The 27,927-nt window shown below is 55.4% G+C and overlaps 3 protein-coding genes across 6 annotated transcripts; 2 read left to right on the top strand and 1 right to left on the bottom strand.

Moving 5' to 3' along the window:
- Positions 1 to 179: 179 nt before the first annotated feature.
- On the top strand, positions 180 to 10,213 carry LOC120512642 (endothelin receptor type B-like). Its single transcript, XM_039731193.1, has 8 exons — positions 180 to 335; positions 3,737 to 4,249; positions 5,086 to 5,198; positions 5,616 to 5,820; positions 6,649 to 6,798; positions 7,468 to 7,601; positions 8,172 to 8,280; positions 8,907 to 10,213. The coding sequence occupies exons 1-8, from the start codon at positions 321 to 323 to the stop codon at positions 9,054 to 9,056; spliced, it is 1,389 nt and encodes a 462-aa protein (XP_039587127.1). The 5' UTR covers positions 180 to 320; the 3' UTR covers positions 9,057 to 10,213.
- LOC120512650 (DNA-directed RNA polymerases I and III subunit RPAC2-like) lies at positions 10,173 to 13,192 on the bottom strand. The gene is made up of 5 exons (XM_039731211.1): positions 13,105 to 13,192; positions 12,307 to 12,404; positions 11,286 to 11,362; positions 10,868 to 10,950; positions 10,173 to 10,362 (listed from the first exon to the last, which is right to left on the bottom strand). Exons 1-5 carry the CDS (start codon positions 13,138 to 13,140, stop codon positions 10,315 to 10,317), a joined length of 342 nt encoding a protein of 113 aa, XP_039587145.1. The 5' UTR covers positions 13,141 to 13,192; the 3' UTR covers positions 10,173 to 10,314.
- Positions 13,193 to 13,284: 92 nt separating this feature from the next.
- On the top strand, positions 13,285 to 27,217 carry VAMP7 (vesicle associated membrane protein 7). Of its 4 annotated transcripts, none has more exons than XM_039731209.1 (9): positions 13,285 to 13,307; positions 15,567 to 15,670; positions 17,995 to 18,150; positions 19,718 to 19,775; positions 20,281 to 20,418; positions 22,686 to 22,776; positions 23,057 to 23,124; positions 24,584 to 24,676; positions 25,524 to 27,217. In XM_039731209.1, the coding sequence occupies exons 3-9, from the start codon at positions 18,005 to 18,007 to the stop codon at positions 25,590 to 25,592; spliced, it is 663 nt and encodes a 220-aa protein (XP_039587143.1). In that variant the 5' UTR covers positions 13,285 to 13,307; positions 15,567 to 15,670; positions 17,995 to 18,004; the 3' UTR covers positions 25,593 to 27,217. The 4 variants fall into 4 exon arrangements, with proteins under 4 accessions (XP_039587143.1, XP_039587144.1, XP_039587141.1 ...); XM_039731210.1 differs by lacking the exon at positions 13,285 to 13,307 and adding an exon at positions 13,465 to 13,492; XM_039731207.1 differs by lacking the exons at positions 13,285 to 13,307; positions 15,567 to 15,670 and adding an exon at positions 13,471 to 13,492.
- Positions 27,218 to 27,927: the final 710 nt, after the last annotated feature.

Below are 27,927 nucleotides of genomic sequence, written 5' to 3'. Positions count from 1 at the left end.
GAGCAGACAGTGCCACCCCCAGTGCAGCGTTATTTGTTTATTATTTTCACTCCTTCCCAGAGCTATCCCGTGTTTCTGCCGCTTTTCCCTCCTCCGTCCCCATCCCGCCCTCAGCCATTGGTCGCAGGGGCTGTGCTGGGGGAGCCCTGGGATGTTCTATAAAACCACCCACTGCGGAGCCACGGCAGGAAGGAGCATTCCCGCAGCTCCAGCCCCCTCACAAAAGCCAACTCCAGCATCCAAAGCACTGCAGCTCCCCCAGGACATGCCCAGCGTCCCGGGCAGGGGGAAGGAGCCCTGAGGAACAGCTCCCGAATTCCATGGTCAGCAGGAAGGTAACGGCTCCCATGGGAAGCTTTGCTCTTCTGTGCATTCATCTGCAGACAAAATGATTCCTTGTGTCAGGTGAATTTTTGCAGCCCCCTCTGGGGCAGGCACTGAAGGGATCATGGTGCCTGGAGCAGGTCCAGGATGTGGCAGGGAGAGGAGAAATCCATCACTCCTGGGGTGGAAACTCTTCCTGCTCAGGGCAGGGAGCGGTGGGATGTGCTGCTGTCACCTCTCTCCCTCCTCTCCTCCATCCACAGAGATTGTGCTGCAATATTTATCCACAGAAAAGCTGTGGTTGATGTCTGGAGAGATGAGTCTGGAGAGGTGGAACTGCTCTGGAAGGGAGGGAGAGGAAGAGGAGAAGGAGGAGGATGGAGGGAGAGGCTGCTGGACGTGAGGATGGAGGTGCTGGGCTCTCCTGGGCTTCCAGGGAAGAGGGATTCCAATCCCACTCACAGCTCCTTTCAGACAGAATCAGGCTCTGTAGGGTTGAAGTGACAGTTTTGAGTCTGAGTTTCTCTCTGGGATCTCTCCTTGATTCCCTGAATCCATGTCAGGATTCCAGTGACTTCAGCTGTCATTTGGGCTTGGCACAGTTAAAATTCCCACTGGGATGGGTGAAAGCAGTTGTGGATCTGGGGTTTTACCATGCTGGTATTGGTTTCCCATCTGAACAAGCTTCTTGATGCTCCCGTGCCTCAGTTTCCCTCAGCTGAGGAAGGGCTGTGCTTCCAAGCACTCCAAGATGGGAAGAGCAAGGAGTAAATGGGCAGTTGGACAGGAGAAAACAGTTTCTCCTTGCCTGAATTTTGTATTTAATACAAGATTTGACTCAGTTTAAGGCGAGCTGGGGAGGAAGTGTTTTTCCTCTGCAGTGCTTTGTAGCTGTGCTGTGGAGGGGCTGGGCAGGAGCTGTGTCCTGTGATCCTCCCTCACATGAGCTCCTCTGCCAAGCCCCAGGGTTTTTATGCTCTCACATTTTTCTTTACCAGAGCTCTGTGGTCAGGCTGGGCTCCTGAAACAGCCCAGGGCTCTGGGGGGCTCTGGGCACGACTCCAGGGGTGCTCTGGCACTTTCTGCCAGTGCCACCGCTGTCCCCCAGCCACCAGTGGCTGTGCCATCCAAAGCTGTCCCTGAGAGCCCTCAGGGACCTCGGGCAGGAATTCTGAGCGGGCTCTGCCCTCTCCTGAGAGCTGCACTCCCGTGGGCACGGTGGGGAGGAGAGTTTGGGACAGCCCCATTGGCACCTGTGCCAGGCATGGCTGGGGAGTTCAGCGAGGCTGAAATCCCTGGAGCAGGTCAGAGCAGGGATTTGTGCCCAGGTTTGTGATCCTTTGGGGTATTTATCCATCTCTTCCTTGCTTTCTTCACCCTTCCCAGCCCAGCCCAGGCGTTCCCGCAGCCGTGTCCACAGGAGCTGTGGTCAGTCCTGGGGGCTCCTGGCTGGCCTGGCCACCCCCTCCCAGGGTGGGAGAACCCCAGGGCCTGGGGTTCTCCTTGCCATGGGCAGGGAGAGCCCTGCTGCAGCCTGGAGTGCCTTGGCTGGCTGCTCCTGGAAGCAGATCCTGGGTGCAGTGGGTTTGGGATCAGATCCCAGCTCTGCCTGGAGGCGTCAGAGCAGAGCTTGAGTCCCCGCTCTGATCCCAGTCAGGCTCCCTGATCCCTGCCTCACTTGTTCCCTGGAGCAGGGAAATCCCAGGGACTCTCACAAGGGCTCCAGTTCCCAGTCCAGCCACAGCAATTTCCTCACTTGCTCCCTGGAGCAGGGAAATCCCAGGGACTCTCACAAAGGCTCCAGCCACAGCAATTTCTTCTTTCAGAGCTGGGAAGTTTCACAGTTTGACAAAAGTATTCCTTACTGACTCCATCCTGGAGCCCCCAGATTTATCCCTGTTCGAGGAACAGGCTGGAGTTTGCTGCCCTCTCCTTCTCCTTCTCTGGGCTCATTTCTCAGCCTGGATCTCCCAGAACCCCTTCCTCAAACCCACGCCCTGGGATGGTGCCAGCACCACCCTCAGCTCTCTCCCGTGGTCGTGGTGCAGCCCCTGGGCTCTTCCTGCTGCACTTTGACAGGGTGAGAGCTCAGGCGTCAGCGTGGCACGGCTGGAAAAAGCCCTGCAGTGTTTTGAAGAGCCCTCCCTTTGCAGGAGCAGCCGTGGGACCGGCTGGGCAGGGGGATGGAGGTGAGGCCTCAGTTTCCCTGTGGAATGAGCTGGAAAAGTTCTGCTGGTTCTCTGGACCCCGAGGTGGGACTGCAGAACTGCCCAGATGTGCTGGCATTGACAGAGGTGCCCCAAAACTGCCACTTCAACCTGTCAGGAACTGAATGTCCCAAAACTAAACCCTACAGCTCCCTGACAGGAGAGGACAGCCGTGGGGGCTTGGGGGGGTGTTGGGCTCTGGTCCCAGGGAACAGGGACAGGAGGAGGGGGAACGGCCTCAGGCTGGGCCAGGGCAGGCTCAGGGTGTACACAAGCAGGAATTTCCCCATGGAAAGGGTGGTTTGGCCTTGGCAGGGGCTGCCCAGGGAGGTTTGGAGTGCCCATCCCTGCAGGTGTCCAAGGAACACCTGGACTCAGAGCTCGGGGCTGGTGAGGAGGTGGGGACTGGGCACAGCTGGATGATCCTGGAGGGCTTTTCCAATGTCAACGATTCTGGGATTACAAGTGAGGAGGGGGATGGGCACAGAAGGGAATTGGGACTGTCCACAGGAGCAGCGATGCAGGAGGTGCAGTCCCTGCTCCCACAGTCACTGAGCACAGGCAGGTGTCCCAGCCACTGCAGGGCCACGTCAGAGGCACAAGGACTGCTTGTTCTCCTTCCAGCTTGTTCTACTGCACTGTTTAAATTTAGCAGCACAAACCCCACCCTCAGGGTCAACAGCTCTGGCCTGGTGGGATCTGATGTGGCATTGTTTCTGTTTGCTGGGATGATGAAGCTCTCCAACAACTCAAAAATGGAATTGAATAATAAAATAGAATATCCCAGCTTGGAAGAGATCCACAGGAATCATCCAGCCCAGCCCCTGGCCCTGCACAGACCCCCCAACAACCTCACCCTGTCCATCCCTGGCAGCGCTGTCCAAACTCTCCTGGAGCTCTGGCAGCCTCGGGGCTGTGCCCATTCCCTGGGGAGCCTGGGCAGTGCCAGCACCCTCTGGGGAAGAACCTTTCCCTGATATCCAGCCTAACCCTCTCTGCTCACAGCTCCAGCCGTTCCCTGGGGTCTGTCCCTGCTCACAGCGAGCAGAGATCAGAGCTGCCTCTTGTGAGGAGCTTTCAGACCCCGAGAGGTCAGACCTCAGCCTTCTCTTCTCCAGGCTGGACAACCGTCCTTCCCTCCAACACCCCATCTCTCCATCCTCTGCTGAACAATTCCTCTCCCTGGTTCCTTTCTCCACTGGCAGATCCCAGCAGGACCCCACAGACACTCCCCAAGCACCATGAGGACTCCTGCCCCCGGCTTCGCTGTCCTCTCCTCCGCAGGACCCATCCCCTTCCCGGCCGCTCTGGCCGTCGTCCTGAGCTGCCTGTTCTGCGGGGCGCACGGCCAGACCCCGCGGGCCTTCCAGGAGAGCACGGCGGCCCTGGGGGCGCTGGGCCCCGGCCTGGCGCAGCCCGGGCTGCCGCGGGCCGTGCCCGTGTCCAACGGGTCGCACGGCGCCGCCGGCAGCCTGCCCTCGGAGCCGCCCCTGCTGCCCGTGTGCGCCAGGCCCGCCGACATCCGCCACGTCTTCAAGTACATCAACACCATCGTGTCCTGCACCATCTTCGTCGTGGGCATCATCGGCAACTCCACGCTGCTGCGGATCATCTACAAGAACAAGTGCATGAGGAACGGCCCCAACGTGCTCATCGCCAGCCTGGCCCTGGGCGACCTGCTCTACATCCTCATCGCGCTGCCCATCAACGTCTACAAGGTCAGCTCCGCCTGGCACCGCTGGGATGGGGCTGCTCCCGCCCCGGGGGCCTGGGAGGAGCTCCTGCACGAGCTGGGGCTGCCCCTGGATCCCTGGAAGTGCCCAAGGCCAGCTTGGTGGGGCTTGGAGCAGCCTGGGGTAGTGGAGGCTGTCCCTGCCCACGGCAAGGATGGGCTTTGAGGTGCCTCAGAAAGCCTTCTGGGATTCCATGGTTTGTGTTGCTGCTGAGGCCGAAGGAAGGAGCTGGAATGGGTGGTTGGTTCTGGGGTAGCCTCAGGAAGGGGACTCCAGGGACAGAAGGGTTGTGAACTCAGCCTCATTCTGCTCTGGAATGAGTGGCCTGGATTTCTCCAGCCATCAGGACACACTGTCCCCACCTCTGCTTGTCCTGGCTGAGCATGGGGACACAGAGCCCGTGTTCTGTCAGGAAAGTGAGTGTGCTCAGGGGTCAGAGTGTGCAAAAAGCTTAGGACACACAGCTTTGGAGCTGTCCAGGCTGGATTTTGGCTGTGTCAGAGCATGACTTTAATTCTCTCTTTGAAAACAATCAAAAGCAGCCTAGTGTGGAGTTTAGGACTCAGATCTCTTCAAAACCCCTCAGGGTCTGGAGTCAGGAGCTGGTGTCTGGACCATCCTTCATCTCTGTGTCCAGACAGGGAAAGGAAAGTTTCCTAGTGCCAGCAAACCGTGGGAAAGTGACCACATTCCCAGTGGTGGGAAGCTCAGGGAGCTCTCCCTGCTCTCTGTGGGTTCCCCACACCTCGAGGGTGCACCCACAGAGAGGAAGCTGGAAGCACTTTCCCAAAGCAGCCTGGTAACCTGTGGATCCTCCCCAGCTCCTGGCCAAGGACTGGCCCTTCGGGGTGCAGGTCTGCAAGCTGGTGCCCTTCATCCAGAAAGCCTCCGTGGGCATCACGGTGCTCAGCCTCTGTGCCCTCAGCATCGACAGGTGAGACACAACAGCCACCCTGCCCTGCCCAGCCCAGCCTGCCCCGTCCCTTGGCGGGATGGCAGAACCAGGAGCTCGTTCCCAGGCCAGTGCCAAGGTGGGGACAGACTGCTCTCATGTGGAGCTGCAATCCAGCAGGAGCTCTCTGGCGACAGAGCTGAAATCCTGCTGGGAAAGGCTGAGGGGACACTCATGGTGTGGGTGGGGTGGTGAGGAAGGGTGGCCAAGAACAGCCCCCATCCCATCCATCCTCTGAGCCTCTGCTTCCCATTCCCACACTTGGGAAGGTTCAGAGGTGGAGGAGGAAGGCGTGAAGGAAAGGATCTTTGGGGACAATTCTAACCTCACCTTCTGCTCCCCTCCCTGGCCGCTCTTCTCACTCCCATCTGCTCCTGTCACGTTCCCACACGCGAGCAGGTACCGAGCAGTGGCGTCCTGGAGCCGGATCCAGGGCATTGGGATCCCCATGTGGAAGGCCGTGGAGGTGCTGCTGATCTGGGCAGTGGCCATCGTGCTGGCAGTGCCCGAGGCCATCGCCTTCGACATGGTGGAGCTGAGCTACTGGGAGCAGCACCTGTGGGTGTGCATGCTGGCCTCGGAGCAGAAATCCCGCTTCATGAGGGTACCTGTGTATTCCAATCCCAATCCCAACCCAAATCCCAATCCCAATACCAATCCCAATCCCGCTTCATGAGGGTACCTGTGTATTCCAATCCCAACCCCAACCCAAATCCCAATCCCAATCCCAATCCCAATCCCAATACCAATACCAATCCCAATCCTGCTTCATGTGGGTATCTGTGCATCCCAATCCCAACTCCAACCCCAATCCCAAATCCCAATCCCAATACCAATCCCAATCCCAATCCCGCTTCATGTGGGTATCTGTGCATCGCAATCCCAACCTCAACCCCAATCCCAAACCCCAATCCCAATCGCACTTCATGAGGGTACCTGTGTATTCCAATCCCAACCCCAACCCAAATCCCAATCCCAATCCCGCTTCATGAGGGTATCTGTGCATCCCAATCCCAAGATCAACCCCAATCCCAAACCCCAATCCCAATCGCACTTCATGAGGGTACCTGTGCATCCCAACCCCAATCCCAACCCTAACCCCAATCCCAATCCCAACCCCAATCCTAAACCTAATCCCAATCCCAACCCCAACCCGAATCCCAACCCCAATCCCAATCCCAATCCTAATCCCCAACCCGCTTCATGAGGGTACCTGTGCATCCCAACCCCAATCCTAAACCTAATCCCAATCCCAACCCCAACCCGAATCCCAACCCCAATCCCAATCCCAATCTCAATCCCCCTTCGTGAGTGTACCTGTGCATCCCAACCCCAACCCCAATCCCAAACCCAACCCCAACCCCAATCCCAATCCCGCTCCAGGAAGGTACATGCACCTCCCAGGTTCCCCCAGCTGCCCTTTCCCCCACAGTTCTACCGGGACGTGAAGGACTGGTGGCTTTTTGGCTTCTATTTCTGCCTGCCCTTGGTGTGCACGGGCATCTTCTACACCCTCATGTCCTGTGAGATGCTGAGCAAGAGGAACGGGATGAGGATCGCTCTGAACGACCACATGAAACGGGTGAGAGAACCAGGGAGGAGTGCTGGCATTCCCAAAGAGGAGGGAGTGCTCTTGGAGGGGGGACACTTCCCATCCCTGTGAAGGACAGGATGAGCTGGCAAAGATCCCCAAGTGGATCCAAGATCCTCACAGTGGATCTTGGCATGTTGGTGCAGGGAAAAGGGCCTTCAGCTCCATAATCTCCAGCCTCAGGGATGACCCCAAACCCTTCTGGCTGCAGCCCAGCTTCATTAAAGTTCTCCTGGTCATTTATCCCAGCCCACACCACACTGGACCAAAGGCTGGATGTGCCAAATCCCAGACAAGGAGTGCAGGGAAGAGTTCACTGTCCCCTCCCACACTTTGGGAATGATTCCCTGAGGGGCTCCAGCTAGTTGTCACCTTAACAGTGTGCTGGATGGATGGAGGAGGCCCCGTGTCCCAGGGAACACCATCCCAGCAGAGCCACCAGGACCTGTGGTGGGGAGGGGTCTGGCCCACGTGGAGCTGCTGCTGCCCTGCCCCTTTCTGCAGCCTGGACCTGATGCAGGGTTCCAGCAGCAACCTGGAAAACGTCCCTGCCGATGGTGGGACAAGATGAGCTTTAAGGTTCCTTCCAATCCAAACCATTCCATGATTCCACGATTTGGAATCCCCTGTGCTCATCCTCCCCCTGCCCCTGTCTGGCAGCGCCGGGAGGTGGCCAAGACCGTGTTCTGCCTGGTGGTGATCTTCGCGCTCTGCTGGCTGCCCCTGCACCTCAGCCGCATCCTCAAGAAGACCATCTACGACCAGACAGACCCCAACCGCTGTGAGCTGCTCAGGTAGGGCCCCCAGCAGGTGACAGCGGCCTGGGAGCCCCCAGCCCTGCGAGCCAGGGACCAGCACAGGCCCTGTGGGCTTGGGCCAGACTGGGGGAGTTGCCTTCCACCTCCTGCTTTCAGTAATTCCTTGCCCGGACTGCACCGCCCTCCTGATGGGCATGGAGAGGGTGGGGGGACATGAGAAGGGTTAAATTAAATTTTGGAATGTCCCTGTGAAGCTGAGGTCCCCTGCGTACAGGAACATTCCCAGCAGGGCTGAGGGCTCCTCACTTTCTGCCAGGTGGGAGGTGCCCTCTCCTTCCACCCGTCAGCCCAGGCCAGGGGCTGCTGCTGTGCTGGGGTTTGGGAACATCAGGAGCACCAGGAGAAATCACAGCTCCTGTTCTTGGCTTCCTCAGGGAATGTTCCATGCAAGGAAAAGTGGTTTTTCTCAGGGAAGGATGGATTTGTGCTCGTCTCTGTTATCAGTCACTGCTCCTCCACAGAAGCAGGATCCCAGGCCAGGCAGTTTGGAAATTCCCTGTTCTCTATGAGCTTCTGACACATCTGTTCTCTCCCTTCCCATCTCAGCTTCCTCCTGGTGATGGATTATTTTGGGATCAACATGGCCTCCCTCAACTCCTGCATCAACCCCGTGGCTCTGTACTTTGTCAGCCGGAAATTCAAGAACTGCTTCCAGGTAGGAATGGTCCCCCAGGCCCAGGGGCACAAGCTGATTTTATTCCTCATCCCAATTTTTCCCCGTTAGATATCTCTCTTCTCCAATTACACCAGTGCTCAGTGCCCTTCTGAGGGGAGGCTTTTGCCAGAGCAGGATTTAGGACAAGCCAAAAATTCCCTGTCACTCTGGAACAGGAACATCTCCACAAACCATCAGACCAGGGGCTGGGGCTGCTCCAGACTTTGAACCCAAGACTTTGGGAGATAATTTTCAGGATGGTGAAGCCCTGAGAAAGAAAGGGAAGGAGATTGGGATGGGATGGGATGGGATGGGATGGGATGGGATGGGATGGGAGTTGAGCCCACCTGTTGGGATGGAATCTAAGCATCACCTGTATTTTCTGTCCCCTAATGACGAGGACACACAATTATAAAAAATGCCCCAAATTTCAGTATCGTTTCCCACCCTCCCCAGCTGTATCCTGGCAAACCCGCTCCCAGCAGAGCTGCGGGACAGCAAGGCTCAGCAATTCCCAGCAATTCCCAGCCTGGCACTGCGCAGGGACACCTGCTGGACAACACGGGAATATTTCCTCCTCTTTTCCCATATCCCACGTGTGATCTCTCCCCCTTGTGTCTCCCCAGTCGTGCCTGTGCTGCTGGTGCCAGAGGCCGGCCCTGAGCATCACCCCCACGGATGAGAAGGGATCTGTTGGGAAGTGGAAAGCCACGGGGCAGGAGCTGGGGCTGGACCGCAGCAGCTCCCGCCTGAGCAACAAGTACAGCTCTTCCTAAATCCGTGTCACTGTCCAGGACAAGGCACAGGGACAGCAGGACCCCTCCGATCCTCTCCCAGGCTCTTCCTGGCTGGGCCTGAATCAGCTTTGCCGTCGTGTCCCAACCCAGCTGGAAGGAGCTGGAGCACTCCCCAGGACCAGCTCCAACCCAGCCCCTGATCCCCGTGGTCACCTCTGCAGGAGAGGGAAGGGCATTCACATCCTCACAGGATTTTTCATTTCCTCGCAGGAAAACCAAGGGACTTCTGGCCATTGCCTCGGGGTGGAACGTGGGGCGGGGGGAGCGTGTGGGAAGGGAAGGAATGTTGGGGTGGTCACTCTGTGGGGTGAGGAGGAAAGAGTGACAATTCCCAGCTGTGAAAGCCAAGAAAGCCTGGGTAAATCCCTGTGAGGGACAGAGACGTCCTCGTGGTCATGTGGAGGTGGGAAAGGCAGTGGAGAAGGTCCAATCTCAGCTGGAAGAGCCACTAGAACCAAGTAAAACATGGGAAAGGGCTCTCTCGCATTTATTATTGGCAGTAATTCATCCCCCAGGTGATTTGCCAGCTTTCAAGGCCAGGTTGGACAGGGCTTGGAGCACCCTGGGATAGGGGAAGGAGTGCCTGCCCATGGCAGGGGTGGGAGGACAGGGAGTGGGGGTCCCTCCCAACCCAAACCAGTCTGTGACTGCAATCCATGTGATTCCATGTGACTGTGAATCCATGTGATTCCATTCTAACATTCTTGCCAGAATTTTCAGAAAAACTACATGAAAAAGTTGTATTTATCAGGGTTTTGATGATTTTTTTTGTTGGTTTTCCCACATCTCTCTTTTCCCTCTTTTTCCTTCTTTGCCCCTTCTACCTTGTCATAGAGAAAAACTGAGAGAAGAAAAGGGGAGAAGAGATGAGACATGCAATTAAAACATTTTCCAGGTGTTGGGGTGGGCTTTTAGCTTAACTTTCACTGAAATGGTTTTACAAATAAATCATAAAGACAAATGGGTTTCAAGGAAAACAGAGACTGAGGAATTTCAAGACCAGCCCATTTTCCATAAATTTCCCAATCTGTGGAGCAATCTGTCTCCACATTCTACGATTTTCCATCCCTGTGCTGAGCAGGACACAGCATGAGCTCTACAGCATCTAAATTAATAAACTTTATTATTAAAGAAAATACATTTTGCAGCAAAGTCATAAAAAAGAACAACAAAAAAGACCTGGTTTGGACACAGGGAATTCAACACACAGAGGTTACATCCATGCCATTCCCAAAGGCTACTGCATCTCCTCCTCCTTCTGTGCCCTGAACTCCTTCATGCTCCTCTGAAACAAAAGCAAAGCACAAATGTCACCTGGGGTGGCACAGAGCCACCACCCTGCTGTGCTGGGACTGCTCTGGCCAGAGCCTGGAAAGGCTGGGAAGCTCTGACAGAGCTCCAGGTGCTTCTGGAAGTGACTGAGCTTTACAGTCACTCCAAGGGAAAGGGAGCCAGGCCATGCCATGGATCAGGCAGAGCCTGGCCAAAAAACCTCCCAGGTTCTCGTGCCAAAGGTGTCTCCAACACAGGCCTCAGCCTCCCGCTCTGGGATCAAGGGACAGAACTGAGCCTGAGCTTCTCCAGGAATGGCCCAAGGGACAGAACTGACCTGGAACTCTCCAGGAATGGCCCAAGGGACAGAACTGACCCTGAGTTCTCCAGGAATGGCCCAAGGGACAGAACTGACCTGGAACTCTCCAGGAATGGCCCAAGGGACAGAACTGACCCTGAGCTCTCCAGGAATGGCCCAAGGGACAGAACTGAGCCTGAGCTCCCCAGGAATGCCTCACCTCAAAGGTGTTGAGCACATGCTGGCAAACACCCATCAGGTCATTCAGCCCTTTCCGGAATGGCTCCACAGCAGGAAGGGCCCCTTTGGGGAAAGATGGGAAAAGATGGATTAGGGACACGGGAGGTGGTTCCCAAGGGCAGTCCCCACCTCCCAGGGGTGTGCCCCCTCCCCAGCCCCATAGCTTGGGGTGCCAGGGCTGCTCCCAGCCAGCCCAGGTGCCTGGAGCCAGGGATGCTGCTTCCCACTGCAGCTGGAGCAGAATTCTGGGAGCAGCCTCTGAGGCTCAGCACTGCAGTGCCTGGCAGAGGACAGGGAGAAAAGCTTTCCATTATTTACACAGACTCCTGGGAAGCTGGCATGAGCAGGGGGAATTCCATGAGAACAGGGCCCCAGCCATAGAGATGCCCCAGGCTCACCTCTGGTCTGGATCCTGAAGTTGATCTTGCTTTCTGAGGGGTGTGTGATGCAGTAGCCACAGAACTCCACGTCAGGGCTGCAGGAGGGCAGAGAGGAGAGGGAGCAGTGAGACCCAAGCCAGTCCACAGCAAATCCCAGGGAAGAGAGAGGCTCAGGGCACGCCAGGCCTGCTGGGGCTCTGGATGTTTCCAGAAAGACTTAGGGGAGGGATGTGCTGAGGGGAAACTCCCTGTGACCTTGTTCCCTCACACCCATCTCTCTCTGAGCTGAGCTGGAGCTCTGCAGGGCAAAGACACGGCTGGCACTGTGCTGGCACCACAGCCAGAGCAGTGCCAGCTCTGCAGATCCAAACAGGGGATCCTGGATGCTTGCAATTCTCCCTGTAACCAAACCTGCTGCTGCTCTGCTGGTGGAAGAGGCTGAGTGGTCCAGGGCACTGGAGGAGCTCCCAAAATGCTGCAGGGCCTCTCCCTCCAGCTGAGCTGAGTGCTGGAGCTTTGCCCCCAGCTTTGGCCAGCAGCTTCTTTTGTGTTGTCACAGTGATTTATCAGAGGAACCTTAAAGGCAGCCCAGTCCCAGCCCCTGCCATGGGCAGGAACACCTTCCACTGCCCCAGGGTGCTCCAAGCCCCATCCAGCCTGGCCTGAGACAGTTCCAGGGATGGGAAATCCACAGCCTCTCTGGGCAGCAAAGAGAGTCCAGGACCCAGTTACTCCTCCAGCAGCCCAGGAAGGACTGAAAGCCCTGAGCTGAGCTTAACTTGTGTTCCTGGGCAGGGGAGGGTGTGGGTGGGGGCTCAGGAAAGGCTGGTCAGGCCCTTTGAGGGCTTTGGTGCTCTCAGAGTCCTGACACAGCACAAGGGAAAGGAGGAGCAGCAGGTGGGCTCTGTGTCTGACACAGAGGCTGGAAGGGTGTGCACAGAGGGGATTTGGGATCGTCTGCCTGATCCCAGGGACAGCTGAGGTGTGGATCAGTTAGGAGAAGGCCAGAGCAGGGCACGGAGGTCCCTCAGAAACTCACTTCTTCATGACCATGTAGCGCAGGGAGTTGCCCAGGGTGTGATCCTCGTCGTGCAGCACGAACGTGACACAGTTCCCGTCAGTCCCATCCGCCTGGATCTGTCACCAGTGCGAGAGGAGAGAAGCTGTGACCTCCCTGTCGGGGACACCTGAAGGGTGAGGATCAGCCCCCACGCTCAGCTCCCCAGAGTAGCTGGGAGGGCTGGAGATATCTCTGGGCCACCTCTGGTGCTGCTGTGGGACCAAAACACCTTCAGAGAGGAGGGAAAGCTCCAAAACTCCCCCTAGTTTTGAACCAGGTTAGTCCTGACGTCCACCTGCTGCTGTGCACCACAGGATGACAGGGTGTCCCTTGGAGCTGTGATGATCTGTCCTGACACTGATGCCACCCCACCACACGCGAGGGTGCCCTACCACTAAGCCAGGCTTGGGAATGACAGAATCATGGAAGCAGGGAATCATTTGGGTTGGAAAAGCCCTCCAAGAGAACCAAGTCCAACCATTCCCCCGCCCTGCCAAGGCCACCCCAGCCCATGTCACCAAGTGCCACATCCACACGGCTTTTAAATCCCTCCAGGAACGGGCACTCCACCACCTGGGCAGCTGTGCCAGGGCTGGACAGCCCTGTCCACGAAGGAATTTTCCCCAATACCCCATCTAACCCTCCCTGGCACAGCGTGAGCTGCTTTCCCCGGGAGCAGGGCCCGGCTCCCCGCTCCGCCTCACGGAAGGCACCGAGCGGCCCCCCCGACCCCGATCCCGATCCCGGTCCCGGTCCCACTGCCCGGTGCCCCCTCACGGTTTCCAGCGCGGGCCCGCTGCCGCTGCCGGCCATGGCGGTTCCGGGCCCGCAGCCCCGGGCTCCCGGCGGCCCCGCGGCCGGAAACGCGTCGGGCCGGGGGGTTCGGGAGCGGGGGTTCCGGCCGGGCCCAGCCCCAGCCCCAGCCCCGCGGGCGGCAGGCGCTGCCGGCGGGAGGAGGCCGCGCTCGGCACCGGGCACAGGCACGGGGGGCACAGTGACCGGGGATTGCCGCGGTGATACCGGCGTGTTACGGGAGAGCTGCTGGCCTGCTGCCGTGTGCTGCTGGTGTGGGACTGCCGTGTTACTGGGGTGTTACTGGGATGTTGAGCCCCGCGGGCGGCAGGCGCTGCCGGCGGGAGGAGGCCGCGCTCGGCACCGGGCACAGGCACGGGGGGCACAGTGACCGGGGATTGCCGCGGTGATACCGGCGTGTTACGGGAGAGCTGCTGGCCTGCTGCCGTGTGCTGCTGATGTGGGACTGCCGTGTTACTGGGGTGTTATTAGTGACAGTGGCCTGCTGCTGGGGGTGTTACCGGCATGGTGCTGGGGTGTTATTGGTGTGTTACTGGGATGTTACTGGGGTGTTATTATTGTGTTACTGGGGTGTTACTGGCGTGTTATCATTGTGTTACTGGGATGTTATTAGTGTGTTAGTGGCCTGTTACTGGGGGTGTTACCGGCATGGTGCTGGGGTGTTACTGGTGTGTTACTGGTGTGTTACTGGGGTGTTACTGGGGTGTTATTATTGTGTTACTGGGGTGTTACTGGCGTGTTATCATTGTGTTACTGGGATGTTATTAGTGTGTTAGTGGCCTGTTACTGGGGGTGTTACCGGCATGGTGCTGGGGTGTTATTGATGTGTTACTGGGGTGTTATTGGTGTGTTATTGCCGTGTTACTGGGATGTTATTGGTATTACTAGCATGTTATTAGTGTACTACTGGCCTGCTAGCGGGGGTGTTGCCAGCATGTTACTGGGGTGTTAAATCTCTGTGCTACCGGGATGTTATTCCTGTGTTACTGGCCTGTTACTGGGGTGTTAAATCTCTGTGCTACCGGGGTGTTATTCCTGTGTTACTGGCCTGTTACCAGTACACTGTTGGGATGTTATTAGTGTGTTACTGGCCTGTTACTGGGGTGTTACCCGTGTATTACCGGTGTGTTATTGAGGTGTTGCTGGTGTGTCTGGGAGTGGACGGTCTTGCGGATGTAGCACTGCATGGCTTAGTTAATTAATGAATTAATTACCCACAGGTGTGCTGGCAGGGGCTGTGGGGAGGCTGGAGGGAGTCGGGCTCTGCTCCAGGGACCAGCGACAGGATGTCAGGATGTGGCTGTGCCAGGGAGGGTCAGGTTGGATATTGGGGAGAATTCCTTGGTGGGCAGGGCTGTCTGGCCCTGGCACAGCTGCCCAGGGCGGTGGTGCAGTGCCCGTCCCTGGAGGGATTTAAAAGCCATGTGGATGTGGCACCTGGGGAACAAAAGAGGTTGGGGTGGCCTTGGCAGTGCTGGGGAATGGTTGGACTTGGTGCTCTTGGAGGGCTTTTCCAACCTCAACAATTCCCCGATTCCATGGGCTGCACGTGTTCCCTTTTTAGAGAGCTGCTTACTCAATCACCGTGGTGGTGTGTGTCCTTACCCCCTTCCAAACCCTGCAATGTTGCTTCCAGGAAAGGTGATGGGGCTGGAAGACCACGTGGATTGATTTCCTTGGTGATTTGTTTCTGTAGGGATGCAGTGTGGGAAACTGAAGTGAATTCTGTGTGCAGAAGGGAGGCTGAACTTGGGATAAGTTGGAGCACAAATGTCACAATTCTCAGGTTCAGAATGAACAGGAGAGCCCCAGGACTTCATGGTGGAATATTCTGTAATGAAATAATGATTTTTCCAGCTGCCTGGCAGAGGTTAAAGGGAAGCCCGAAGCCAGGGCTGCTTTCTGCTGAGCTCATCCTGCTCAAACGATCTCTTTATTGCAGCAGTTTGCAACTCGCTGGGTTGCAACACCTCCCCTTGTTCCCTGCTTAAAGGGCAGCGGTGCCCTTTGCTTTCTGTTAAGAGGATTTCTGGAAGTGCAGGCAGGGACCTTCCGTGGCGCACTGGCACTAACCTGGGAATCTTCTGGTCCAGAAGAATCACTGGAAAATAGTAAATCATCCTTACAGGAGTTCTAAACATCGTGCTGGAGACTGAGCCTGTGTTTCTGGTGTTCCTTAAGAGTTTTTTTCTGTGCCTTTTTTCTGTGCCCTTGTTTTGGAGGGGAATTGTTCCCTGTGAGGGTGGGCAGGCCCTGGCACAGGTGCCCAGAGCAGCTGTGGCTGCCCCTGGATCCCTGGCAGTGCCCAAGGCCAGGCTGGACAGGGCTTGGAGCAGTCTGGGACAGTGGAAGGTGTCCCTGCCATGGCAGGGGTGGTACTGGATGGGACTGAGGTCCCTTCAACCCAAACCTTTCTGTGTTTCTAGGATCTTTCAGTTCAATCCCCAGAGGGACCTCAGACAGCAGCTCGTGCATCTTGCAGTGTCTTTTTGGAAGGTTTGGTCTTGGCTGCTTCCAGCTGTGTAATATTGTAAGTTTAGATATAAAAAAGCTCTGCAGAGGGGTTGATGTAAAGGGATTTCATTCCTGACTCCTGTAACTGCTGAGGAAGGACGTTCTGTGGCAGTCTAACAGATTTGTGTTACTAACAGGAGTAACACAGGGCTGGTACAGGGCTGCTCAGGGAGGAAAATGCTCCTGGTTAATCTCTTTTACTTCATTTAACTCCTTCTGCTCAGAGCTGGGGCTGGTGTTACTGCCAGGCACAGAGGTCCTGTGTCCTGAGCACAGCGAGGGCCAGGAATTTGGGGAGTCAGGACTGTGAACTCGGGGAGTTGAGGGTGTGAATCCAGGGAGGCAAGAGCCAGGAACTCGGGGAATTGAGGACTGTGGGATCCTGCAGTGCCAGCGAGTGTCACCTCAGGTTCCACCAGTGTCCAGTATTAAATGAGCAGAGATTTGTAGGAATTGTCTAAAGCACAATCCTCAGCTGGGGCTGCATAAGTTCTGCTCAGGGCACTGAGGTGTCTGTGTGGGCTCTGCACCCTGGGTCTCAGCTGGCCTTGCAGGGCAGGGGCAGGGTTTGGGGGGTGTTTGCTGCTACAGCTGCTCCTTTCTGTGGCTCCTGGGTGACTGCAGGAGCAGACAGTGGTTTCCTGGTGCTGGACACTCAGCTGGTTGCTCAAGAGGTGTTTGTGATTCCAGGCTGTGCCCTGGTGTTGCTCCACAGGCCTGGGGCAGCCCGGGCTGGCCAAAGCCTCTGTGTCCTCTGCAGGGACAGGAGGGTGCAGTGAATTCCCTGAGCTGAGTTAGCCCACAATGTTATTTAAGACAGGAGCATTTCGACCTGAAAATGAGCCAAAGTGGAGATTACTCGGAGCTGAAATGTAAAGGAGTAAGCAATTCCTTGGAAGCTTCTGCAGGAGCCAGCATCTCTGCCTGAGGAGCAGCCAAGGCAGAAACCAGACCCAACAAGTTTATGAGGATGAAAGAAAACTAAACCTTGGATAAGTCACATTAAATGCTGCTCAGAGCAGAGGGAAGGGCAACCCCAACAGCCAGAGCAGCTGGGGCTGCCCCTGGATCCCTGGAAGTGCCCAAGGCCAGGCTGGACACGGGCTGGGAGCAGCCTGGGACTGTGGAAGGTGTCCCTGCCGTGGGGATGGTCTTGAGCTCCCTTCCAACCCCAGCCATTCCATGGTTCTGTTCCCCTTGGCAGAGCTCCCAGGTGGTTGTGTGGAGTCTGTCCTGTGAGTAAAACTTTTTCCTTTTCCCCTGCAGTGCTGGGCTCAGACCTGTGGGAGGTTTGTAGATGCTCTGGTTGGTGCTGGCCAGGCCTGGGTCTGTGGGGCTCAGCCTGCCCAGGTGAGCCCTGCTGGGGTGGTGGTTGGACCTCCCTTCATGGCCTTGTTAATCCAGAAGAGATCCCTAATTCTCACCAGGCAGTGCCGGGGGGATGGAAAATCTGGGTCCAGAAGCTCAGCCAGGCCTCCTGCTCTGTGGCTGTTCCCAGAGAGCTCTCCTGGGGGTTCAGGAGAGGTCTGTGATCGTGCCAGATCTGTCAAGGCACAGAACAGAGCAGGTAGTAAGCAGGGCCTAAGTACAAAGTGAAAAATGAGATTTTTGGGTTTTGCAGGGTCCAAAGTCGTTCTAAGTCCTTCCTGAGCAGAAAAGAGGCTTATGGATGTGCAGGATGAGCAGGGCAGCTGTCCCAGCTGGGCTCTGACATGTGCTCCATGCGTTAGATCTGGCTCTGGCTGTAGATTAATGTGCTGATACTTGAGCTGATTAAGAGTGTCCCTTTCTGTGGCAGCAGGGATGTTTTTCCAGCTCTGGAGACTTAGGAATCCCACAATGGTTTGGGTTGGAAGGGAGCTTGAAGCTCATCCAATTGCAGCTCCCAGCATCTTCTGCTACCCCAGGTGGCTCCAAGCCTCATCCATCCTGGCCTTGGGCACTTCCAGGGATCCAGGGGCAGCCACAGCTGCTCTGGCTGTTGGGGTTGCCCTTCCCTCTGCTGTGAGCAGCATTTAATGTGATTTATTCAAGGTTTAATTTTCTTTTATTCTCATAAACTTGTTGGATCTGGTTTCTGCCTTGGCTGCTCCTCAGGCAGAGATGTTGGCTCCACAGCTGCTCTGGGGTAGCCTCAGCTTTGCCACCCTCACAGGGCACAGAGGTGATAAAAACCCTTTTTGTAGAGGGTTTAGTGTCATCGTGAGCAGAGCCTGAAAGGGGAAATGAGAGACCTTTGTGGCTGTGGTGTCCTGCTCCCTGTGCCAGGGACACTGTGCAGCTCCCTGTGGCACCCTGCAGGTGCCCCACTCCTGATGTCACCTGTTTTGTGCCAAGCAGGAGAGCAGCCATGGCCATCCTGTTTGCAGTCGTGGCGAGGGGCACCACCATCCTGGCCAAGCACGCCTGGTGTGGGGGCAACTTCCTGGAGGTCACTGAGCAGATCCTGGCCAAAATCCCCTCCGAGAACAACAAACTGACCTACTCCCATGGCAAGTGAGTAACCCCTCTCCTGGGCTCCGGGGGACTTGTGGGTATGCATGAGGGCAGGGACAAACTGGGTGTGTTCGGGGGTTTTTCTGTGATTCTGCAGGTTTTTTCCATCCAAATTCCCATTTGATGGAACATGCCACCAGCTCAATAGCTGCTTCTGTCCCCCAGAACTTTGCAGCATAACCAGGATTTGAGTTCAGCTCCAGCAGCAGCACAGGGCAGTTGATACAAAATCAAATTTTCCATTTTTATACAATTGGAGTTTGGCTTCTGGAAGCTTCCCCTGGATTTTCTGAGGCTTGAACGTGGCTTTAAGTGAAACTGTCACCCTTCTTGGGGGCTTTGAGACAAGCTGTGCTCACAGATCACATGGAGTCATCCTGAGCTGCCCCAAATCTAGTCTGCAGGACAGAGGGGTTATTCCCAGGATTTCCCCAGCTCTCTGAACCTTTGGTCAGGGTTGGTAGGACAGGGAGTAGATGCTCCATCATCTCCGACTTCCTGCACGTGGGAAGTGGGTGAGTCAATGGGAACAAACTAGAACAACTGTGCAAAAAAAACAGATTTAGAGGGGTTGGAGCCCATTCCAGCTCTTTTTTTGGAACCCATTCCTGCTCTTTTTTTGGAATTGGCAGCCTGGCTGGATCCTCTCTGGTGCCCAGGCTGTTGTTGCAGAGCTGTTCTGAGGATGCAGAACTGGGCTGGGCTTCCCACACGCTCAGGAGCACAGCCTGTGCCTGTGGGAGATGTTTTGGAGGCAGTGCCTGCTCTGGAGTCTGACACACCTTGGATGCTGCAGCTCTTCTCCCCTGCTGGAATTTTAGGATAAATTGTAATATTTTAAATTATTCCTTTAAAATCACTTTGCTGTGAGTGCTGTTCAGCCAAGTGAAAAGTTGAGTTTCAGGAGTGCTGGGGTGCATTTTTGGAGGTAACTGAGCAGAATGTGGGAGCTGTGAGGCTCGGTGAGCACTTGGAGTTGTTCTCCTGTCCAGAGCCTCCCAGGGATGCTCTGCCTCTCAGCCTGTAGGCTGAAAACCCCCTGAGTTCTGTCCAAGATAGTTCATCCTGTTCTGAAACAGGAAAAACTTGAGTTTCTTTGAACTCCTTAAATTCATTTAATGAGTTCTTTTTGTTTTTAAGAACAGCTTCTGTGTCTTTTGTATAAATCTCCAGGGGAGATTCCCTCTGGCATCAGGGATTCTGGGGTTTCTCTCTCTCTGCTGTTGGGATCCTTCTTGGCCTCTCTGAGGAGTCTGCAGGGTGGTACCTGACAAGTTTCACTTCACTCCTTCCAGGAGAGTTGTGGATGTGCAAGGATTTTTGAACTTTTTTATGGGAACAGTCCTTCAGGGCAGAGACCTGTGTCCCAGCCTCACTTCCCTGGAGTGGGAGGTTTTTGGGAATTTCCTTTGGACATGTTTATGTGTCCCAGCTCTGTAGAATAGCTGGGATTTTCTCTTGCCAGTCCCCAAAGGCCCCACAGGCAGCAGTGGCTTCTGGAAAACGAAATTGTGGAAATGTGGCAGCTTCCAATGACGTTTTGTTTGTTCCTTTCCACTCCCTGCAGCTACCTGTTCCATTACATCTGCCAGGACAGGATCATTTACCTGTGCATCACAGATGATGTGAGTACTGGGGACACAGCTGCAGCCTGGGCAGGCCCTGGGAAATTGGGGAGTTTTGGTTTCCACATGGCAGTTATTAGTGAGGGCTGCTCTGGGGTGCCTTTTCTCCCACTGGAGCTGCTGTAACCTCAGTTACAGCTTTGAACCCAGCCTGGAGCTCAAATTGGAGTTGTGGGATGGTTTGGGTTGGGAGTGACCTTCCAAATCATCCATTCCAGCCCTGCCACGGGAGGGAGCTTCCACTCCTGTGGGTTGGGAGTTTTGGGGTGAAGTTCTTGGCCCAGCCCAGTTCTGTCTCAGTGCAGTGGTTGGTGGTGCAGAGCCCATTCCAGCTGCCAGTGGAATTTGCCTGGTGTGGAATTTCGGAAGTGCTGCAGGAAATCCTCCCGCTGCGTGCGGGCGTGGAGCTGGCCCAGCCCCGGGGCTGCCAGTGTCACAGGCAGAGCTCGGGCTGCAGCCCCAGCCCCGCAGGCTGCTGTGGCTGAGCTGTGCTCTCTGCTGGCAGGACTTTGAGCGCTCCCGAGCCTTCACGTTCCTGAACGAGATCAAGAAGCGCTTCCAGACCACGTACGGCTCGCGCGCGCAGACCGCCCTGCCCTACGCCATGAACAGCGAGTTCTCCTCCGTGCTGGCTGCACAGCTGGTGAGGCCCTGCTGCTCCCACAGCCCTCCTGGCCTGGCGTTTGGGGGGGGTGGAGGTGTCCCTCCGATTAAAGATGGGGTGTCCTGGGAATGGTGGCTTTAGGGCTGTCCCCAGGCTCTCAGAGCTCTGCTGGGGCTGTTCTCCAGGGAGGGCTTGGCTCTTTCCCTGCTTATCCCATGGAAGGGCTGGGTTTGGGGGTGTCACAGCTGCAGGAGGAGGGGCCCTTTGTGGGCACAGCAGAGCCCTCCCCAGTGCAGGAATTGTGGAGCACTCCCTGCTGTACCAGTTGTGTGGTGGCTGCAGGGTGAGGCCAGGGCTCTGAGGGAGGATTTGCACCTGTGCTGCTCCTGCCTGAAGTTTGCACTGGAATCTGGGGCTGTGCAGGTGCTTTGCAGCAGGGAGAATCGCAGGAGTTCATTCTAGGAGCTGCTCCTTGCCTTCCACAGCAGGGGGAGAGCAAGGAATAACAGTGCCAGTGCATAATGAATAGGATTAACTTCGGGTGTCTGAAGAAGGAGCTTTTCCTCTCCACCAGCACTTTGGTGAAACTACCCAAACTGCTGACTCATCACTTTATAAGCTCCACAGGGCTGGAATAAGCTGGAATTGCCTTATCAGAAAAGCCAGGCTGTCTTTGGAGCAATGGGGCTGATATTCCTCTAAATTCTCAGCCTTTCCATCCCCCCCAGCACAGGAGGAGCTGCCTGCCTGAGCTTTTGCACATTGCTGGGATTCGGGGGTCAGCTGAGGGTAGGTCAGTGCTGACAGAGCCCTTCCCTCCCCTGATCCCGTGGGATGTGAGGGCTGACGTTCCCTGCTTGCAGGAGCAGGGAGGTTCTCCAGGAGGTTCCTGTGTGAGGCAGAGATCCAGCCCCAGCTCAAGTGCAGCACTCAGATCATCCTGCAGAGGGAGGCTGTGCTTCCAGTAAAACCAGTGCCTGGCTTTGACAGTGGCCAGTGTGAAACCTCCTGGGAATCTCCCCCCGAGGAGAAGGTGGAGCTGGAGGAGCTGCTGGATTTGGTGCTGTCACTGTGAGTTGTGACTGCCCAGGTGGGGGTGGCAGTGTCAGACTGGTTCCCTGTGCTGTCAGAAATTGAACTCCAAACCAGAAGAAAATCAGGACTTAAGCAGCTGTGTGGGTGATCATGGAGCAGAACAGTGATGTGAACAGTGACTAAAATCCGTGCAGGAGCAGCAGAGCTCGGTTCCCTGGTGCTGACTGGGCCTTGGATTCTGCAAGCACTCCAGCTCCTTTGGCCTGGTGTTGGCTCATGCTGCTCTCACCCACCCCTAGCTGTGCAGTCACCAGAGCATCCCTGGGATCCCCAAACTGGGGGCACAGTCTGAGAGAAGTCCCTGTCACTTGGGAAGGGAATGGAGCGGGAGGGATGACAGGAGCAGTGCTCAGGATAAACCAGAGGGCCTGGCAGCAGCAGAGCTGTCAGTGAGGGCTCAGCTGGACCAGGAGGTGACAGGGGAGACCCTCTGGGATGGCTCCAGGACATGGGATGGCTCCTGGCTGCTCCCTTCCTTTGGGGAGAGCAGTCAGGCCACTCAAACTGGCCACCTTCACCATCTGGTGTGGTGTTCCCAAACTGTTGGCTTCTTGAGCCTCCTCTTCTCACTGGATGCTGGTTTTTGAGGCTCCTGTTTTCCCTGACTCCTGGTTTTTGAGGCTCCTGTTTTCCCTGACTCCTGGTTTTTGAGGCTCCTGTTTTCCGTGCCTGTTCTTTTAGGAATGTGCCCCCTGTTGCCAGAGTGACCAAATTATTCTTTGTCTGCTTAAAAAGGGAAAAAGCACAAAAGTTTCTCTCTTCAATTTAGTAAAAAGACATCTCATAAGACCTTTAAGACTTCACCTCAGACCTAGAGCTACCCAATTAGACAGAAGCCAAGAGGTCCCACCCAAGTAATTAACTTAAAAAACATAAAACACAAGAAATAATCACTTTTATAGAGTGTTTTAACAAGAGTACAAACCTCTTACCCCTAACTCAAGTTTTTCTCTATAAGAAAAACTTGTTTCTTTTGCCTTTTGTTATTCTGCATTTTGTTATTTTGCCTTTTATTAAACTTCATTAAACTATTTATTATCTTTGTTATTTTGCCTTTTATTAAACATTTTTATGTTTCCAACACAACCTTAGAAACCATCCTACTAATTTTATACCATTCCAAGTAGCAGATCTGTCTCAAGTGTGACAAATTCCTCTTAGAGCTCGTAAGACCTAGCTGCAGGAGTAAAGCATGATGTTCTGTGCTGCAGAAATACCACTCGGAGAGCAAGGGCCCGGACCAGGTGGCAGAGACACAAGCGCAAATCGACGAGCTCAAAGGGATCATGGTCCGGAACATAGGTACTGCTTCCCTGGGAGATGCTCTCTGCAGCTGCTCCTGCTTGGCCTTCGCGTGGGGCCAAGTCTGACCATTCAGAATAGAGGGTGAGATGTGCAATTGGGCAGGATTCAGTCCCAGGATGCAGCCTGTGTGATGTGAGGCTGTTTCTGAAGTCCCTGGTTGTCCCAGGAAGGCTGGAAGCTGCAGCCAGGAGCTCCTGGCTTGGGCTTGGGTGTTGGGAGAAGCTTTTTGCCCTAGGATTTCACCTTCAGAGCTGGATTTTTTGTCTCTTTTCTCCAGACCTCGTGGCACAAAGAGGAGAGAAGCTGGAGCTGCTGATTGATAAAACAGAGAATCTCGTGGATTCGGTGAGTGTGGGGAAGTTGTGTTACTGCACCAGGGAGGTGGGGACAGCACCAGGAGGTGCTTAAAGGACACAGAGGAACTGAGACCTGCAGGGAATCCTTCCCCCTCCAAGCTGTTTCCCAGCTGCTTCCCAGTTTGGGAAAGCTCCAGCTTCCCCTGCTCCCTGTGCCACAGCCAGCCAAGGGTGACACATCCCTGCCCTCATCCCTTGTGCCCAAGGAGGGGGAAACCCTCTCATGATCTGCAGTGATAGGAGAGATAAAATCACAATTTACCCTTCCCTGGCAGCCTGGCTGAAGGCAGCTGGATGCAAATAAACTGGAAAATGTGCATCTGTGGAGTTGTTCTGATACCAGCAGGGAAAGTGTGGCTGATTTAAAATTAAAAAAGCTGAGTTGTTGCATCTAAATAATCTTTAAAGACTCTGGAGCTTCTTGGAATGTTTCTGAGGAAATGAAGACTAAAAAAAACCCCAAATTAATGTAATTATAAAGCACAGTTATCTAGCAAAGTGCTGTGCACTCTGGAAGCTTTTTGTCTTTCCTTTGGGAATCCCTGGCCCTGGCTCAGCATCCTCCTCTGTAGCATCCTGGCTTGGTGCCCAGCTCCTGTGGCATCCAATCCTTGGGCTGGGAGAGTGCCAGGAGCTCCTGTGTGCAGCTCTGGGGATCCCTGAGCTGTCCCAAAGCCCTCCTGCTTTGGAGGGCAGAAGACATGCCTGGAGTTTATCCAGCAGGGAGCAGTCCCGGAGCTCCCAGGTGTTCAAACCTTCCCCTGCCCTCAGGTGGTGGCAGGGCTGAGAGCTCAGGTAAAGCTTTAGGGAAAGGGACTGGAATTCCTTCAGCAGCTGGGCTGAGCTCATGGAGGACCTGTCCCAGGCAGTGTGGGCTTTTGTGAAGCACAGGGAGATGAAGGGATGGAGCATCCTGCAGTGGGAATGTCCCACAGCCCAGGAGGAAGCATCCCTGGAGATCCAGGGCTGGTGTTCCCCACCTTGGGAATGGGCCCCAAGGCAGAACTGCAGCTCCCAGGATGTGGTTCCTGCCTGCTGCAGCCTCAGGAGGGTGGTTTGTAGGAAAAGCTGGCACTACCCAGTGGGATGAGCTGCTGGAGTGGCTGCTTCCAGGGGCAGGTGCATCCTGCCTGAGCTGTGTGGGAATGGCTGCACTGATCCAGCCTGGGGGCGTTTGGGGTCATTTGGTGCCCAAACCCTATTTTGAATGCATGAAATTGCAGGGTACAGAGAGGACACTTGGGATGGGACAAGCTTTCCATAACAGGTTACCCAGAGCAGCTGGGGCTGCCCCTGGATCCCTGGCAGTGCCCAAGGCCAGGCTGGACAGGGCTTGGACACCCTGGGACAGTGGAAGGTGTCCCTGCCATGGCAGGGGGTGGCACTGGATGAGTTTTAGGTCCCTTCAACCCAATCCATCCTGGGATTTCCCTTTTTCTCTCTTGCAGTCAGTCACTTTCAAAACCACCAGCAGGAACCTTGCCCGAGCCATGTGTATGAAGAACCTCAAGCTCACCATCGTCATCATCATTGTGTCCATTGTGAGTGTGGAGCTGCTGAACCCCTGGAAACTCCAAACCCCTGTCGCTGTCCTGGGATCTTTGTGTGCCCAGCTCTGCCTGGGAGGGCAGAACCAGGGCAGTGCCTCCTGATGGGCTTGTGTGAGGAGAGGGTGAAGGGCCTGGACAGTCAGTACTGCAGGGAGTGCTGGGGGGCTCAGCCTGGAGGAGAGGAGGCTCAGGGGAGACCTTCTGGCTCTACAAGGACCTGGAAGGAGGTTGTGATGGGGTGGGGATTGGCCTCTTCTCCCAGGCAAGTGGGGAAATGGGCTCAGGTTGCACTGGGGGGGTTTGGGTTGGATATTAGGAAAAATTCCTTCCATGACAGCCCAGGGCAGTGCTGGGGTCACCATGGAGCTGTTCAGAAAATGAGTGGATGTGGCACTTTGTGACATGGTTTAGTGGCTGTGAGGGGGTTTGAACAAAGGTTGACCTCGATCATGGAGGTCTTTTTCAACCTTTGTGACCCTCTGAGAGATGGGAGCACTGTGTCCAGGAGCTGGCCCTGCTTGCCCCAGGAGCAGCTGAGATGCTCTGCTTGAGCTGGGGTGGCTTTTGAGCTCTCAGTCCTGCTGGGATCTTGTTCTGTGACTCTGAAGTGGCTTTTTTGGTGTGACAGTTCCCCTCCAGCTGTGAGGACTGTGGATGGAGCAACTGCAGGGTCAGGGTGAGAAGCACTTTGTCACCTCCATGGGGACAGTTCCCAGCTGCAGGGGTGTGGAGGGACAGGAGAGTGTTAGACAGGTTCTTTGAGGGTTTGACCATCTGGGGTTTCCAGGTCTGTGCTGTGGCAGTTAGTGAACACTGGAATCCCCAATTCCCTCCCCAGGTGATCCTGTACATCATCCTGTCAGCTGTGTGTGGCGGGCTGGCCTGGCCCAGCTGTGTGCAGAAGTAACTGGAGCTGGAGCTGCTCACCAGGAGATGAGGCAGAGCGTGAAGAAGGAACCTCCGCAGTGACTCCCGCCTGTCACCACTGCCACCTTCCACCTCCCATCCCTCCAGGACTTCAGACTTTTTGCCTTATCACCCAGACAGACCCAGCTGGTCGCTGCTCTGCAGCTGTGACCTCAAGAGTGGGCTGGGTTAATTACTTGAAAGGATTTTTGTGTTCCTTTTGCTGTCCCAATGCCCCCCCTGCGGAGGGCTCTGTGCATGCTGGCCCCGTGTCCGTGTGGCTTCCCCTGCCTGGGGACAGGAGTGGCTGCAGCTCTCCCACCTGGGATGGAGCTGTCCCACAGAGGTTCAGGGTGGGCTGAGCCAAACTAACAGGGACAGAGGTGGGTTTGGGGTTCCACAGCTGGTGGCTCCCAGTGCTGCACCATGGGGAGGTCACAGTGTCACCCTGGTAGGAACAATTGGGGTCTGGGCTTTGCACTCACAGGTGGAGCTGCTGCTGCTGGGGACACCTCCCTGGTCCTGCAGTGATCCTGCAGGCAGGAGGAGGGTGTGGGGTCACCTCAGCGTGTGCAATGGCTGCCTCTTCATCCTCACTTCTTCCTCATCTCCCCCTGGGTGGCGGCTGAACGGACACAGCAACGGGGCTGTTTGCACACGGTTCAGGATCTGCTTCCTCACAGATGATTTCTGCTCTTCTTTGGAAGGAGGACTGCAATGAGTAATTCTGGCACTGGCTACTGTGAATTTGGGGCCAATCTGGTTTGCTGAGGTGTCAGGGAGCTGCTGCTTGTGCTTCTCCTGGAAGGTATGCACTGGAACTGGAGGACAGAGAAGTGTTGGAGTTGGTGGCTAGTGGCTTTCTCCAAGGTCTGAGGGAGAAAAGCTCTGCCAGAGGATGAATGTTCTCTGGGAGGATTTCATACCAAACCCAAGGCTGGTAACCAAATGCAGGCTCAGGGGTGCTGTTTCTGTGCCAGCTGCACATCTCCATCCCAAGCCAGGCCTGGCTGAGGAGCTGGAGCTGCTGGGGCCTGGGAAAGGGCTGGGGACACCTCTGTCCTGGAGCTGAGGGGCTCCTCTCCCAGGATAAAAATGGAAACATGCTTCAGGGGGGAAGGAATCTGCTTTTGGCCCAGGGAAGTCGAGGGATGGAAGGGGAGGCTTCTTTTGGTGCCTGAGCTGGAGCACAGAGTCCTGGTGACACTGGCAGGGTGGGGAGGTGGCTCTGCTGCTCCTTCCCGTGTGGCACTGACCATGGAGCTTCCATCAGGGCCCAGGTAAAGAGTTACAGTCTCCTAGGAACTAGAGCTCCTTTGGATTTGTCTTTGCTAGGCTGAAGTTCCACCAAGGCTGATTGGATGTTGACATCCATGAAGTGCCAGTGGCCACTGGCACCTGCTTCTTTCTGTTCTGAATGTAAAGTTGGAGCCCCCCCCCTGCAGCTCCTGCAGCCCCAGGTCCAGTTGTGCATGCTTAGGGATCGTGCTGTACCATGTTCATTTGGATGATTTCTTGTCTTATGTACAAACAATTTTTAAAGAAAACCCTTCCTTCTTGAAGATGCACTGAGGCATTAGTGTAAAAACCCATTACCTTGATTTCAATAAAATTCCTGTACAGAAAGCTGAGTTCCATAGTTCTGTGGAACACCTCCCTTGGGAATGTCTGTGCTGATGCAGGGGGAGGTTTTGAAAGAAGGCTCATGCTTGGGGATGAGGGAGTTGGATTTGAAGATGCACTGAGGCATTAGTGTAAAAACCCATTACCTTGATTTCAATAAAATTCCTGTACAGAAAGCTGAGTTCCATAGTTCTGTGGAACACCTCCCTTGGGAATGCTCTGTGCTGATGCAGGGGGAGGTTTTGGAAGAAGGCTCATGTTTGGGGATGAGGGAGTTGGACTTCCTCTTGGACTTGCAGAAATTGTTGGAGTTGTTATCTCAGTTTAAGGCAAAGCTGCATTTTAATGCTATCAGCCAGGGCTTGGGATGATAGAGAATACTGGGAGCTCAAGTCAGATCACTTGGTATGAGAACAGCTCAGAAAAACCAAAGGATAAAATTAAATTAACAGCTCAAAGTGTGATGGTTCTGTCACCTGTGCTGTGTTCCCTCCTGAAGTGGAACAGCCTCTCCCAAGTGCCTGTCAGCATCAGATTTGTACTGGGGTCACAGCTGTGCTGTGTTCCCTCCTGAAGTGGAACAGCCTCTCCCAAGTGCCTGTTGTCAGCATCAGATTTGTACTGGAAACCTGAGAATCCAAACAAAATCCAACCTCAGCACCTTCCTGCTGCTCTGCTCAGCCTGGAACTGCATCCAGGTCTGCATCTCCACA

This window comes from Passer montanus, unplaced genomic scaffold, assembly GCF_014805655.1.
Source record: "Passer montanus isolate IOZ18808 unplaced genomic scaffold, ASM1480565v1 scaffold76, whole genome shotgun sequence".
Lineage (NCBI taxonomy): Eukaryota > Metazoa > Chordata > Aves > Passeriformes > Passeridae > Passer > Passer montanus.
Note: the sequence above shows the minus strand (reverse complement) of the source record. Positions and strands in the feature narration are given on the sequence as shown.

Bases quoted from the DNA above. Each gene is read 5' to 3' on its own strand.
- LOC120512642 (XM_039731193.1), top strand. The intron at 5,199-5,615 runs GTGAGACACAAC...ACACGCGAGCAG, and splicing joins TGTGCCCTCAGCATCGACAG to GTACCGAGCAGTGGCGTCCT. The intron at 7,602-8,171 runs GTAGGGCCCCCA...TTCCCATCTCAG, and splicing joins AACCGCTGTGAGCTGCTCAG to CTTCCTCCTGGTGATGGATT.
- LOC120512650 (XM_039731211.1), bottom strand. From the start codon at position 13,140: ATGGCCGGCAGCGGCAGCGGGCCCGCGCTGGAAACC. The intron at 12,405-13,104 runs GTGAGGGGGCAC...CACTGGTGACAG, and splicing joins GCGGGCCCGCGCTGGAAACC to ATCCAGGCGGATGGGACTGA. The intron at 11,363-12,306 runs GTGAGTTTCTGA...GCCCTCCTGCAG, and splicing joins CGCTACATGGTCATGAAGAA to CCCTGACGTGGAGTTCTGTG.
- VAMP7 (XM_039731206.1), top strand. From the start codon at position 13,645: ATGGTGCTGGGGTGTTATTG. The intron at 20,419-22,685 runs GTGAGGCCCTGC...TCTGTGCTGCAG, and splicing joins CCGTGCTGGCTGCACAGCTG to AAATACCACTCGGAGAGCAA. The intron at 23,125-24,583 runs GTGAGTGTGGGG...TCTCTCTTGCAG, and splicing joins CAGAGAATCTCGTGGATTCG to TCAGTCACTTTCAAAACCAC.